This window comes from Grammomys surdaster, unplaced genomic scaffold (assembly GCF_004785775.1).
Source record: "Grammomys surdaster isolate TR1022 unplaced genomic scaffold, NIH_TR_1.0 125561, whole genome shotgun sequence".
In the NCBI taxonomy this organism is placed as follows: Eukaryota; Metazoa; Chordata; class Mammalia; order Rodentia; family Muridae; genus Grammomys; species Grammomys surdaster.
The window spans coordinates 794,629-809,786 of record NW_021620408.1 but is presented as its reverse complement, the minus strand read 5'-3'; the positions used below and the strand labels follow the sequence as shown (position 1 = coordinate 809,786).

Below are 15,158 nucleotides of genomic sequence, written 5' to 3'. Positions count from 1 at the left end.
AGGATGAGGCACTTTCAGGGGGTTTTCTGAAATCAATGTCCAGTCCCAAAACAAGATACAGACATAACAAAAGAAGATTATAGACCAAGCTACATGGCTGTAAAAATTCTCAACCAAATGTGCATGTTGAAATCAAGAGTGTATCAAAAGATCATGATGAAGTTATCTTTATTCTATAGATTCAGCTATGGTTCAACACACAGAAATCATCAATAGGGGGCTGGAGAGATGGCTCAGCGGTTAAGAGCACTGACTGCTCTTCCAGAGGTCCTGAGTTCAATTCCCAGCAACCACATGGTGGCTCACAACCATCTGTAATGGGATCTGATGCCCTCTTCTGGTGTGTCTTAAGACAGCTACAGTGTACTCATAAAAATAAAATGAATGAATCTTAAAAATAAAAAAAAAAACTGGAAAAAAAATCTATAAATGTAGTAATATACCGCATAAACTTTTCCTCAGGAATAGTTATCAGATGATCATCTCAATTGATTAGAAAAGTCTTATGACAAGGTCTGAATCCCTTTATGATAAAAGCCCTGAAGAGGGGCTAGAGGACGGCTTAGTGGTTAAACAAAGCAGTTACTGTTGGGTTCTCACATTGATGCTGGGTGCCTCACAACTACATATCACCCCAGCTCCAGGGGATTCTGTGCCCTCTTCTGGCTCTCCTTGGGCACCCACATACACATGCTTATCACATGAACATACACAGATACCCAGACAGATAAGTCTTTTTTTAAAAATGGATGCAACTAAGAAAGGCCAGTTCAGAAAAACAGATGGTCTTTTTGTGGGTTCTAGAGTTTGAATAGTCATAGAATTCTGTATGTATATATAAAAAAAGTAGAAGTGAAATTTTGTAGAGCAACAAAAGGGACAAACAGAAGTGGGGAGAATATGGAGGATGGGAGGATTGAGGGCTGATCTGGTGTGTGGTCAACATAAAATATATATGCTTACAATTTTTTAAATAAATACATACAAAGATGTTCATTGTAACACTGCTTGAGCATGCATTTAAAAAGTAAAAGATCCTAATGGCCACTAACTGAGGAATGATTAAATAGTGAATTTTATGTACTATAAGATATCATGCATAATAATAAATACACCCTTATATAATGATTTAAAGACACATACCAAAAATAGTTCATTAAAAATAAGCCAATTGAGTGGCAAAAGTATGTATGAGCTTTCTCTAAAGACCAGTGAGCTCTTGCCTTTTTGCAGACAGTGTGAGGACAATTAGGTATAGATGACTACTGGAGCACTTCATCTGGAAGCTGGGACTAACTTCCCAGGGTTGTATTTTAGAGCCTAAGATCCCCAGACAAAGTGGTGGTATTTCAAGTTTCTAAGCAAAGATACTGAAAAAGAGTATTTGGCAAATTTATTTCATACTTTGGTGACATAAACACATCACTAATCATCTTGATAAATGTCCAATCAAGTAGTTAAAAAGCACACAACAACAAAACCATTCTTTCTGCTCTTCTCTTCATGTAGCTCAGTCCCAGTTCCAGAATGAAGAAGCTGCCTCAGGGTCGCCCTGTGCCCCCGCTCGGACCTGAGACAAGAGTGTCTGTAGTCTGGGTGGAACGCTACGATGATATAGGTACTGTCCAAGGGAAGAAAGAGGGTTTTTCTGAGTAAAATGATAAGGTGAGAGTGACTTCCAAATGTCTGAAAAGGGTGGATCTGGAGGCTTGACGTTCATAAGCCTGGGTTCATATCCCAGCCTCCATTCAGTTTCAGGAAGCCTGTTAACCAGGCATACTTGTGGCCCTTATTTCTAGTTATGAGCTGTTCTGTTGGTCTCTCGGTGTTCCCAGTTTGCCCAGGAGCTCTGGGCCACCTTGTCTTTGTGCACAGGTGATCTCATTTGTGTATAATAGCTTCCTTTTTCCTTAAAAGTTCTGCCATGGATATGTTTCGTAGGAGGTTTGTGTAAGCAATGTTAGAACCTCAGAAATACATGCTTAGCCCAGAATCCTTTCCATCTCAAGAATTCATAAGAAGGTGTCATGGCTACTTGACATGACAAGCCCTCGCAGTCACAGATTAAATTCTCCAAAAGCCCTCAGTTTTAGGTGAGCTTGGCCAAAACATATTGTTTAAGATAATTATCTTTATGTGGGTAATCATAGGATTCTGCATTGTGGTGTAGCACAGACTGTGTTCCTCTATGAATGTGGGGAAATTGAGTGATAGTAATCAAACTGTTTTCTTCCAGAAAACTTTCCACTCTCAGATCTGATGACAGAGATCAGCACTGGTGTGGAGACTACTGCAAATAGTAGCACTTCTCTGAGGTATGTTCTCTTACCTACATGAGGTTATCAGCATGTCTGTTTTTATCTGTTGATTACAGCTTAATAAAAGATTTATAATGAACAGTGGTTAAAGGCAGAAAGTAAAAAACCTGGAGCTGGAGAGATGGCTCAGTGGTTAAGAATACTTATTCTTGTAGAGGATCCAGGTTTTGTTTCCAGACCCCCCACGTACAACTACCTGTAACTCCAGTTCCAAGGATCTAACTCCCTCCTCTGACCTCTACAGACACCAGGCACACATTTGTTCATGTGTATATGCTGGTGAAATACTCTTGCGAATAAAAATGAATAAAATAAAATTTTTAAATAAAGAGTCAAAGAAAGGGCTAGCAAGATGCTGTGCTTATGGCCCTTATTTCCATGTTCAAGTATTTGATAGACTAGGAGATACAGCTGCTAGCTGTTCCACTGGTCTCCCAGTCAGTGTCTCAGTCTTCCCAGCATCGTGGAGAGAGGGGAAAAAACAGTATGGGCTACACAGTAAGACCCTCAGAAAAAAAGTAAAAGTAAAACTTGACTTTGTTTAAGTATGATTGCTATACAGGAAGTTGTACATATTTAGTATGTTAAATCTGCTAAGTTTGGAGGTATATACACATGAAACCATCACTACCATCCCATAAACATACGTAACACCTTCAGAAGCCTCCTGCTACCATGTAGCTATCATTTTACTGCTCCTGCTGCTGCTGCTGCTGCTACTACTACTGTTTGCTCTGCCCTCAGGTTTTTAATTATATAGTACAATATATAGCTTTACTTAGTATAGTGGACAGTTGATATCTAGGACTTACTCTGTACAACTAAAATTTTTTATTCTTCTAATAAAAACCTTCCCATTTTGTCTTTAAGCACTGTGTACTCTCTGGTTTTGTTTGCTACTGTGTGGAATTTGTCTTCTCACATATGACTTTATCTCTTACCATACTGTTTCCCAGATTTATCCCAACCCTTGTCTTGTGAAAAAAAAATCATATCTAGATTCCCACACTGGGCTTTCAGTGTTCCTGCCTATACTCTGGGCTCTGCCTTGACAGTGTAACAGCCACACTTCTGCTCCTGCAACAAGGGACTAAGCCAAAGTCCCATATTGGCCGCCAGATGTTTAGCTTTCTATAATACATTTGCCTGGCCGCTCTACCCCACATCTTAGAAGTGGTTGTCTAAGAATCATTTTTCAGACTCTTGGCTATTTAAAAAGCCTAACCCCAGGAATAAGTGCTTATGGCCAATGGTTCTGGCTGCAGCAGCATAGATCTCCAGGAAGAGGTTTGTGAGGTTTGTGACTCTGCTCAAACTTTGCTGACAACAGTCCCCAGGCCCTGGTGTGTGTTCTTATACTACATAGGAAAGACTCTTGTGTGTCTGAACTAAAAAGACTTATCTCTTATAAGATCTACAACTCTTGAAAAAGAAGTCCCAGTAATCTTCATTCACCCTTTAAACACTGGATTGTTCCGGATAAAAATCCAAGGAGCCACTGGAAAATTTAACATGGTCATACCTCTGGTTGATGGGATGATAGTCAGCCGCCGAGCACTTGGTAAGGGCTGTGTGGGTGCTGAAGGGCTGGGTCCCTTGCTTTCTTATTTTTTCCCCCACCCTTAATTTTTACTCTTTGACAATCTCATACATGTATTTAAGGAATTTTAGTCCTTGTCACCTCATACTACTTTTTCTCATCTCTCTTCGTACTGCTGAAGCCCTGCCAATTTTCTTTCATAGTGTGTGTGTGTTTTTGTGTGTCTCTCTGTGGAGTGTGTGTGTGTGTGTGTGTTTGGTCACTGGAGCATAGGATGTCAGTGAGTACACCATTACCTTGCCTCCTTTGATAAAGCACAGAGAAGTAAAAGTAAGGAATTGGTCTGATTACTTACTAGTCTCTGCATATGCTTCTGCCCTTTGAGAAGGGGTGGGGGGTGTATTGTCATCTGTTTAAGCTTTAATCTAGTGATACAAATGAGTCTTTACTACCTGCCAGGATTAGAAGAGGAAAACAGTTATTCTGGAGCAGGGGACAGGGCTCTTCCAGAGCAGGCTTCATTCACTCTGGTCTCATGCTCGTGTCTCTCAGTAGTTTTGTCTCAGTGTCATGTTTGTTTCTGAGGTGGGAAATTAGAGGATTGCAGTTGAAAAAATTCGAGTACTCGGGAAATGGGTCTCCTGAGCACTGTTCACCTGGCCGCTTACTAACACTTGTTCTGACCTCTGTTTTCAAGGCTTTCTGGTAAGACAGACAGTAATAAACATTTGTAGAAGAAAGAGACTGGAGAGTGATTCCTACAGTCCGCCACATGTCCGTCGGAAACAGAAAATCACTGACATTGTCAACAAATATCGGAATAAACAACTGGAGCCAGAGTTTTATACTGCCCTTTTCCAGGAGGCTGGACTCAAGAACTGCAGCTCTTAGAGGGCAGTTTGTCCAGGTCAGTGAACTCCAGAGTGGGCTCTAACATCAAAGCAAGACAGTCTTGTAAAAGGCAAAGCTAATCACTCCCAAGAGCTCACTTCAGAATCCCCAGAAGAAATACGATGTGAAGCCACTGGCTTGAAGACCCAGCTTTCCAGTGAAGGGATCCTGCACAGTCACACTCCTGCTGAAAACAACAAGCATTTTAGCCATAAACTTTCTTTTAAAAGTGACAGTTTTAGTAAAATACCAGCCTTTTGAGGAAAAAGGCTTTTATGCATCAGTTAAATACATGCATTGATAGTGTCAACAAGTTTGCAAGTTAGAAACTGAAGATAGTTTTATACCTCGCTTTTTAGGAGGATGTATTCAAAATTAAAATCTGTCTCAGAATCTTCCAGAACTTTTTAGGCTCAAGTTGACACTGTGGAGAAGGAAAGGCTGCAGCGCTATCCTCATGTGGATCCATTTGTCACCTGTCAAACGGACAGAGGGTGAAACGTAGATGAGTTTTGTTCAGATAAGAAGTCTGACATTAAAATATTTCCTGTTTTCTTTCCATATTTAACAAGTTGTCCCTCTCATCGCTGTGGAGATCTGTCACATGGCTCAGCTTCTTAGCGACATGGGAAATGGGGCACAGCTGTGTTCTTTGAAGAGCATACTAGTCATGTTTGTGGTTCAAGGCTGTGAGAGAGCGGCGGGCGGCGCCTCCCTTCCCTTACTGTTCAGTCTAGTGGCGTGCCGATAGGTTAGATGTGGCCCCTCCATTAAACACCACGAAATGTGAGTTCATAGCAGGGACTGGAAATTATTTGGCTTCATCCAGCATTGATTTCAGGACCAAGCTGCAAGCTGCAGTAGTTGATGAAGGGTTCTAATCTGTGGCTCAGAAAGTAGCATCCCACTCACTTAGCTCTTCAGAGAGCACCTATCCCACAGTCCTCAGAACTTAGTGCCACCTCTGTAGGTGGCTGCTGCTGTTTGGTTTCTGGCCTTAGCCAGCTGAAGGCACAAGTCGCTGCCAGGGCTCTGGAATATTTCATTCACCTCACTGCTGCTTTTCTGCAAAAGCTTAGGAGGTGACTAGAACCAAATTGTTTTAGAAGGACTCCTGTGCTCAGTATATACCTGTTTTCATGTTCTCCTTCAGTAAGTTGTTTTTTTTTGTTTTTTTTTTGTTTTTTTTGGTCTTAGAAAACAAGTGACATTTCTAGTCCAAAGAGAAATAATCAGAGTTGAACGGGGGTGTTCCCACTGACCCTTTGTTGTCATTAAAGTATAGATCAGGACTCCACTGTTTAGTTTGAGGTTTATTTCTTTTCTTTGGATATCAGGGCTAGTGTTGGGCCTGCTCTCCTGTGCGGGTACCTCCATTCTAGACATGTGTGCTCTGCCATCTGGGAGCAGGAACCTTGGCTGTATCAATCCTTGGTCTGAAGTTTGCCATCACCCTTTTTTTTTTTCTCAGCTCAGCTACAGACACCCACCCCACCCCCATCTTCCTTGTCCTTTTCCTTCCCTGTGAGTCCGGTTTCCATTCGAGCCATAGAGCCTTCTGTCTTTGATTCCCTTTGAAGTTAGGCAATAATCTACTGTTTCCAGGTGATATCCTGAGGTGGGTAATGGTAAAAATTAGTTTTACCCTAAAAATATTCTAGTAACTCAGCAAGAATAGGTGAAATTGAACACCATCTAAGATACTTCCAGATTTGATACTTCATGGGGAAAGTGGGTTCTTGTTCTATCCAAAATGAACAAAGAATTTATACACGTTTGCAACTTCTAACATTCCAGAGGGTACAGATAACTGATAAAGATGTACTTCCTTGGTGTGATTCTTCTGAAAACCTTTTTGGATGTTTTTTAAATGATACCAGAAAAATAACATATGGGTTATATGTGTTGGGGTGGGCTTACTGGCCTTTCCCCTTCAATTGGCTCTAATTTCTGATAACTCTTTGTAATTCTGATTATTTTGGTAAGAGAACAACCATGGCAGATGCAGTTTGAAATCTGGGGCATGCAGTGGGTCCCCAAGGGAAGAGGGCTGCCCTCCCTGAAGGTGAGAAGCCCTGGTATGCACAGCCAACAGAACTTGGAGTGCACCCCCTCTCTGGTTACTTCTGCTCCACACACCATCTACCCAATAAAAGACTGGGTAAGAAGAGCCTTGGGCCTTTGCCAAAGTGATTGGAATCCTGCTCACTGAGTTCACCCTCCTGCCTGCACTAAGATCACTTTGAACAGAATCGTGTCAGAGGAACATACTTAGGACCTAACAATAATCTCAGTTGTTTACTTGATAAATTTGCCACCACAGGATCAGAAACTGGGGGAAAACTGGGACCAGTCTGGACTGTGGCATAAACTATTCAGTTGCTGTACTTGGATACCCAGGCACCTTCAGACAGGAAAACATTTCCCAGGGGTGTTTAGGCTGGTGGCCCCTTCTGTTCACTTTTGAAGCTGTAGGTGAGGGTGGGGCTTCTACTTTGGCTGGGAGCACCGGAAACAGGACTCTTAACAGCATCGGTCCTCACAGCCTCCTTTCCCTTGTCCAGGGTTTATTCCTTAGGCCTTCCTGGCCTTTGGTGCCTTGAAAAGAATAATTACATGGTAGGGTAGCCCTCCCCAGCCATACTGATGCATGTGCCATGCACATGTGTACACAAGCATCTCTCCCCCTTCCAACGCCTTGATTTTAGGTTAGCTCCATCTCTGGACTCACATATAAAAATACCTACAGTTTGGCCTGCCCTCAGCATCTGACCCACAGGTAGTAGGACAATGTGGAAGAGCAGCTCCCCTTCATGTGAGCTAGAGAAGAACCAGGTTCTGCTGGCTGATGTTAAAGTGATGAGGTGTTCAGGGGTTCACTCCTGTTAAAAAATGGAACTTCCCACACATAGCCTTGGATGCGGCTGGGTAAGCTGGTAGCAACTGCCTTGGAGGTTATGTGGCACTCTCCTGGGAACAGTTGTCCTTTAGCATTCACAGCCTGTTCAGGCCAGTTCTTCTGTGCTGACAGTGACCGTTAGCATCTGTCCATCTGTTCTAGCACTTCCTGGCAGCCCCTTCCTAAGGGATCCACCTGGACAGGGGAGCCACTGATTGCACTGCTGGCCGAGCCATGCACTGCATAGGGTTTGCTCTGAGTAGCCACCCTTGTTCTTCACACAGGCTTTTTTAATGGTGAGGGAGAAGGTATAATTTGGGATTCCACAGTGCCTTGCATACAGTAGGCGCCCAATACCTATTTGTTGAAGGTAAATCAAGTTCCTTGTTCCCACAGTGACCAAGGCATCTTCCTCCTCTGAAGGGCTTGGTGGTTGTGGCTAAAAACTAAGCATCATTATTTGCTTGAAACCATATTTACAATTTGTATGAATTTCGGTATATTGCCAAGATGGGATCTTTTTCCTATTGTATTTTCTGTAAATATTTCTGCCACTGACTTGTACAGTAAAGGAGATGTAAATATGAGGGTGTGCCTGTGTCCCTTGCTGCCTCTGTTGGATCTGTGTCAGCCTGGGAAGGTGCAGAGCTGTCCGTATTTATGCCTGTCCTTTGTCCACAAGAAACCCTTGGGATATTGAATGTAATACACGCAGTCAATTAAATTTTAAGGAGCTTCTTATCTAATAATGTGGTGTGTGCTTTTGGCTACAGGCCCTGGAGCTGGCTCCTGTTTGGTTACAGGCCCTGGGGCTGGCCTGCAGGGACTCTCAAGTCATTCCAGGAGAGTCTGCTCAATTTTAACTGATCTAGGTTTTCATTCTGGTTTTTTAGTTTTCCCAAAGTACTCAAAAGTAGGCTAATTTTAAGAGAAAAATACGTGTTCTTGTAATGCTTGCAGGAACATAGAGCATTAATACACAAAAGCCAGAGTTGGGGGATGATTGAGTCCTGGGGTTTTCTGTCTGCAGAGAAAACTGACAGAGCAGGACATTTAAAGGGAGGGAAGGCACAGATGCCACCCCATGCCCTTGCTGCCCCTTTGCACAGGTTGGATGCAGAGGATTTTACAAGGAACACATTGGGGCCATGAGCCCGGGGCATAGGTGCTGGGCTGGTGAGCCTTGGAAACAGGTGAACGCTGTTGGAATATGTGCCTCCACCCAGAGCCACCCCTCCAATATGGCACCCAACCCAGGAGCTGCTCTCCTGCTTCATCTGAACTGCCTGGCACCCAGAGCCGCCTTCTGCATTTTTTCTTACACTCACTCTGCTTGCCAGCCACAGGACCTCCAGCCAGCCAAAGGACTTCCAGCCAGACACAGGACCTCCAGCCAGACACAGGACCTCCAGCAAGGCCACAGGACCTCCAGCCAGACACAGGACCTCCAGCCAGGCCCATTGGCCAAACAAACTGACTTTGATGGCCTCATTTTGCTGTCTGGGAAGGTTTCATAACCAAAAATCTGTATTTAAGTTTTTCCATATCTGACACAGCTTCTGACCCAGCACCTAGAAATCCCAGCCTGCACTGACCACACCCTGCCTGTGTACTGATCTTTGATGCATATTTGAATACTGTTTGCCCAGAGGCCTCCTGTGGATCCATCCCCTAATGAGGCTAAAATTCCCCATAAACCACCAAGTCAAGTTTCAACTCTTCTCCCCTTACTCAGCCTGGCCTGTTTTCCCTTCCCTATAGATTGGTGTCTCCCTTGTGACTCCATTCCTAACACCGACTTCATACATCAGCTTCCTTTTTTAGAGCTACTCTGACTTCACCCTGTGCTTTTCAGCTGTGAGATGCTGTGTTCTTCCAAGTTTGACCTGCCTCCCCTAAGTCCTGACACACCCTCAGGTTGTAGCCTCTGTAGATGAGGATGAGCCTAGGAACTGGCATGTATGATACCCAAGTTCATTATGCGTCCCAGGTTCTGCTGCTCTTCACCAGTCCACAGGCAGGGCAAAGTCCAGGTCGAGGATTGTGTTTCCCTTGGGGCATCAGCTCACAGCTGGAAGGAGAAAACGGGGTCTGGGATGAACACTGGTTCCCAAGTTCCTCTTTTAGGGTACCTGGGTGTCGCTAGGAGAGGAAGTCAGGAATGGGGTAGGGTAAAGTGGAGGGCATCTCTCTTCGGAGAGTGAGCACCACTGCACAGCCAGACCTGAAGGGGAGAGCTGCCCCATCTGAACAGGATCCCATCCGATTGGAGCGAGATTGTCCCAGCTCTTAGGTGAAGGCCTTCTGTGTGGAGAGTTCTAATGAAGCAGCTCTCTGAGACGACCTTAGCTTGTTTATGTTTCTTTATGTGAAGAAATATGCTTTATTCAGGGTGAACCAGGGATTCTATAATTTTGGGGAAGGGCATGAGAGTATCCAGGAAGGGAAGGTTCATTGGCTGAAGGCCAAGGCTATTGAGATACCTCATTAGCATGGAGAGATCTTCTAGGTGCTGCATTATGACTGACTGCCTGTGGTCCTCTCAATTGAGGGTTGTGGTTACGTGTTCCAGAGCATGCACTAGAGGCAGAGAGGGGGCAGCTCAGATCTCTGAGAGTCCTGGTGTTTGGGCATGCCCCACCTCACCAGTTCTGCTCGTCTTGTAGCTCGGTCCACATGCCCTGCAGGCATGTTTAATGTACCTCCCTGCCCCATCCATCTTTTGAAGATTGTGTACCAGCCAGTCTATGTTACATACTTACACTACTCCCCAGTGCCTACTTCCTGCCATGTGTTTTAGTAACTACTTCGGTATTTACTAAATACTGATAGGCCAGGTGAGAGGAAGATGGCATTTGTCTTGCCCACTGAGATAAGGGGACAAGCTTTTAGAAGTCCCTCACTAAAACTAATAAGGATAAGTGGGGAAACTTCCAAGTAAATGACTGTTAAAGTTTTAAGTGACCTGGCAGACTTAGCCTATGATGTTGGTGTCTGTGGAGGGGGGTATTGTCCAAGATGTTTTTCTCGTCAATCTCTGCCTTATATATTGACACAGGTGCTCCTGCTGAATTATCTATTTCAGCTATTCTGGCTAGCCAGCTTGGCTCTATCTAGGGTTTCCTGCCACTGCTGGAATTTACAGGCGGACCAACAAGAACACCTGATTTTATGTAGATTCTGGAGATCCCAACTCTGGGCCTCATACTTGTGGAGCGGCTATTTTATGCCTCACCCCCCCCCCCCCCCGCAATCTCCTGTTTTGAACTTGGGAGACTCCACACTGCCCACCTCCAAAACAGCCAGACTTGCACTGTTGTGAGAGCTGGCAGTATGGCAATGCTGGACCTGTCTTTCCTGCAATACAACTATTGCTGGCAATATCCAACCTCTTATCTTGCAGCACTGAGCTCCCTCCATTCCCTATAGTCCTCTGTCCCGTGAACTTGGCAACATATGTATGTATGTGCTACTGGGAGGGCAGACCCAGGGACTTGGCTGGTTCCTGGCCATACTGTAACCAAGTATGCAAGTAGCCTTACATGGGCTGATGTTTGTCCCGTCTGTTTTTCTGATTTTAGAATTACTCAGTTTTCTTTCATAAGAAGGTCAAAGGTTCACATGAGCCCAGTGACTGCTGGGTCAGGCCAGTGCTGGCCATTCTTAGAAGCCTGGGACTCTCCAGGCCAGAGTGTCTTTCAGCCCGCCTCACTCAGCTTCCTCCGCTGTAGGCTCTCTCTGCCTGAGGACACTGTGACTTCCTTGTTACATCACACTCCCGGTAAGTCACAATTGGGCTGAAAGCAGAGCCTGGCCAAGCCGACAGGTCCTCAGGGGCAGCGCGCTCCCGCTGAATCCAGGTGGCCCTGCAGGGCCACAGGCACACAATGAAGTACCCTCTGGTGCCGCTGGTGAACGACCTCACACTCTCTTTCCTGGTTTTTTGGCTCTGCCTGCCCGTGGCTTTGCTGCTGTTCTTGATGATCGTCTGGTTACACTTCTTACTTAGTCAAGGTGAGCTGGTTCAGGCTGGACTCTAATTTTGGAGCTGGGCAGGGGCCTAATCAGAATAAAGTTCTCTGAAACAATTACAGAAGGGAGGTTGCACAGCATTTTAAATGCAGTTCAACTGTAAGAAAAGGTTCCTTTATTCTTCCTTCTTTCCATTTTTGTTTGCTTTTTTTTTTTTTGTTTTTGAGATATTATCTTACCAGATTGCCCTGGCTGTCCTGGAACTCACTATGTAGGGTCTTGAACTCAAAGCCCCCTACCTCTGCCTCCTGAGAGCTGAGATTAAAGGTATGCAGCATCATGCTGGCAGATGGGGGTTCCTTAATCCTGATAGAATCCCTTGTTTGAAGCGGTATGCTCATGTTTGTCTGCAGCCCCTCAGGGCCCCTGCTAGTGCATAGGCGAGGGCTGCTGAATTAGGAAAAGGTGCCTCCTTCTGGCAGAGCCTGGGGCTGGCTTTCAGCTTCACTCAGACCCTTCCCTGTGTGCTTTTGTAAACAGCTAGCCCAGCAGGCAGAGCACTTTGCTGTTTTGGGGGTCACTCACATACTATCCCGTTTATTTTGGTCATACCAAACTTAGAGACGAGCTGGCCTTCTCTGGGCTCAGATCATGGAAGCCTGTTGACAAAGAGCCTGACCTCAGCAAGTTGGCATGAGGAGCTACAGCGGTGGTTCTCAGCCTGTGGCTTGACCCCTTGGGAAAGTCAAAACAACCTCATAGGGGTCATGTATCAGATATTTACATTATAATTCATAACAGTAGCAAAATTACAGTTGCAGCATTAGGAAAATTGAGAACCACTGAGCTAAAAGACCCAGACCAAACTGGCCATGAAAGACTCTAAGGGATAGGTGGGGTGGGATATAGTAAGGGGCATCTGTCTCCATAAATGCCCCCCCCCCTAAACCCAGAGGCTTCTTTCTCTGTTTCTTGGCTCTGTGACCTTAGGCTAACTGGGCAACAGTGTACCCAGCATGCTGCCAGCTCTGGTCACAAGTTACTGAGGCAACATGAGCAGCACCCTGTGACAGCCTGCCTCACCATCCACCTCGCGTAGGCTGCTAAAGCTATTTCCTGACAAGAGCCTCGAAGGGCCTTAGGTTTCTGAAAAACATGTCTTAAAGCTTATTCAAGTCACTTTCAGGGTGAGTTAGAGCCCTCCCTTGGGGCCCAGCTCAGGCATTAGGCCTGGCAGCAGGAGGGCTCAAATGCTTGTGTGCTAGCTGTGGAAGCTAGCTCCAGCTCGGGTGTAAATTGGTAGACTGCCTGCATAGCATGCAGAAAGCCATGGGGTTGAGCTCCAGCACTGCATAAGCCAGACATGGTAGCACACGTGTAATCCCAGCACTCTGGGGGTAAAGATGAGGGGGATCAGGTCATTCTCAGCTACATAGCAAATTTGAGGTCTGGGATACGTGAGACTCCCTCAAAAACAAAACCCTATGTATCTCTCAGCATCTGTCTTCCTCCTTGTTTGTAGTAAAGTTAACCTCTTCTGAACACATAGAAGTTATACTGAATGTGGGTCGCATACCATCTCACTCCAATCCTGAGGATAACCCTATGAAGCAATCCTAATTGTCCAGGTGGGGAAACTGAGGCTTGGAAATAAGAAGCAACCTGCCCAAGGTCACAGCCTATGAAGAGTTATCAGTGCAAACTTAAATCCTTATGCTACATCTATTGGCTATGTAGCTTTAGAGCAGGGCTGTCTGAGCCTCAGTTTGCTCAGCACAAGAGAAGGTGATCAGAACCCCCAACACACACACACACACCCCTCACATTTTTCAGACTAAAGATACTTTACCAGGTGTAGAGCTCTTGCAGGAACACAAGGACCTGAGCACATGGCACACAGTAGGTGCTTGTAGGCTCAATCAGTGTTGACTGAGTTGGTGGAGGTTTTGTCACCATGGGAGGAAGGATAGGAGTGGGTTTGGGTGGCCTCCCTGGAGAGGACATCTTACCTACACCTTTGAAATAAGCCCTTTGCTCTTGGGGACCATTCAGAGGTTGTGGGCGGCACTCTTGCATCATTGTCTTCTAACTCAGCATGCAAGCTGAAAACCAGAGATAGATGTCAGTCAGTCATCGGCTTCAGGTGTGCCCCTGAGTGTCTTGACCAGGTCTCCTATGAAGTGAAGGGTGGTTGAATCATCTAGACCTTTCCTGATAGATGAGTGTGCTTTCAGGAATTCCGGCATCCACAAGTGTGTTCACCACCAGGCAGTAGAAAGCACAGGTATTTGAGAATGAGCAAACTAGAAGATGAATGATGGATGGGCAGGTCAGAGGCTGGGTATTTTTCCTGGACAATGCCCAATGCAGCAGGTACGTTAGTTACCATTCTTGTGACAACAACAACAAAACCACACAAAAGCCAGTTAGGGAAGGAAGGCTTCCTTTTGGCTCCTGGTTTAAGCGGGGACCGTGATGGGGAGGGTGTGGCAGAGCCTGGGTATTTGTCAAATCTCATCCTCAGTCAGGACACAGAGAACAGGTAGGAGGAGGCTGGGAAAACCTCCAGGTGGTCCCCAGCTCTCCATGCCCTCTAGAGGCCCCACTTCTTGCAGTTTCTACAGACTCCACTAGCTGGGGACCAAGAGTTCCCATGATCCTGTGCAGGACATTTCCCCGTTCAGACTGCAGCAGTGAGCAGTGGGGTATCCGTGCACTTCCTGGGCCTTTCTGTTTTTAGTAGGTGGTTATAGCCACTATCTCCGAGAGAATCTTATTTCTAGGTCCCTCCTTGTTCTCCATCCAAGGCCATGAAGTCTCAGAGCTACCCCCCACCCTGCCCCAGCTTCTGGTCTCATAAAGGGCTACATGGACCCCAGGCCTGGCAGGTGTTTCCTATGGAGCTGGGGAGCACTATAGGCTGTGCCCATCCCAGAAGCTTTATCTTGGTCTCTGCAGAGTCAAAGGAAGATGATTCAGATTTATGCTTCAACTGGGAGCCCTGGAGCAAAGGACCATCCGAGTCTGGCTGTGATGGGACATGTCTTGGCCAAGAGGACAGGCTCCACTGGTGAGCCTGCTCTACCAGGTAAGGCCTCGCTAGGGATGGGAGGCTATAAGAATGCAATGGGCCTGCACAAAGCCTCAGCAGCTAACCCTTGGAACAGGTTGCCTTGCTCTATGAACACCCTGAGCCTTGGCCTTACTGAAAAACTGGCTGTCCTGCCGTGATCTCCATGGCTTCAGGGACTTGACCTGCCTGGGGCAGCAAGGGTGTGAAGAAAGGACAGACACGTGGACATAGACAAGCTTGAATGCGGTGATCTGGACTTTTGGAGCTTATTTATTGTGTACAGTTGAATAGTGTACAGCTGGATGAGGAAACAGGGTCTGTAGTGTACAGCTGTATAAGGAGATAGGGGCCATGGTATACGGCTGGATGAGGGGTCAGAGGTCATGGTGTACAGCTGGATGAGGGGTCAGAGGTCATGGTGTATGGCTGGATGGGGGGTCAGAGGTCATGGTGTACGGCTGGATG

At 45.8% G+C, this 15,158-nt stretch overlaps 2 protein-coding genes across 4 annotated transcripts in view; both read left to right on the top strand.

Annotated features, from left to right (window-relative positions):
* Ralgapb (Ral GTPase activating protein non-catalytic beta subunit) overlaps nucleotides 1-8,394 on the top strand; it is an 89,900-nt gene extending 81,506 nt beyond the window's left edge. For all 3 annotated transcript variants that reach the window (XM_028786558.1, XM_028786560.1, XM_028786559.1), the window contains exons 27-30: nucleotides 1,510-1,618; nucleotides 2,237-2,315; nucleotides 3,731-3,879; nucleotides 4,556-8,394. In XM_028786558.1, the coding sequence (XP_028642391.1) occupies nucleotides 1,510-1,618; nucleotides 2,237-2,315; nucleotides 3,731-3,879; nucleotides 4,556-4,749 (531 nt within the window). In that variant the 3' untranslated portion in view covers nucleotides 4,750-8,394. The remainder of the gene's footprint in view (nucleotides 1-1,509; nucleotides 1,619-2,236; nucleotides 2,316-3,730; nucleotides 3,880-4,555) is intronic.
* A 3,141-nt stretch (nucleotides 8,395-11,535) lies between these two features.
* Adig (adipogenin) overlaps nucleotides 11,536-15,158 on the top strand; it is a 5,676-nt gene continuing 2,053 nt past the window's right edge. The window contains exons 1-2 of the mRNA XM_028786556.1: nucleotides 11,536-11,662; nucleotides 14,579-14,708. Of these exons, the coding sequence (XP_028642389.1) occupies nucleotides 11,536-11,662; nucleotides 14,579-14,694 (243 nt within the window). The 3' untranslated portion in view covers nucleotides 14,695-14,708. The remainder of the gene's footprint in view (nucleotides 11,663-14,578; nucleotides 14,709-15,158) is intronic.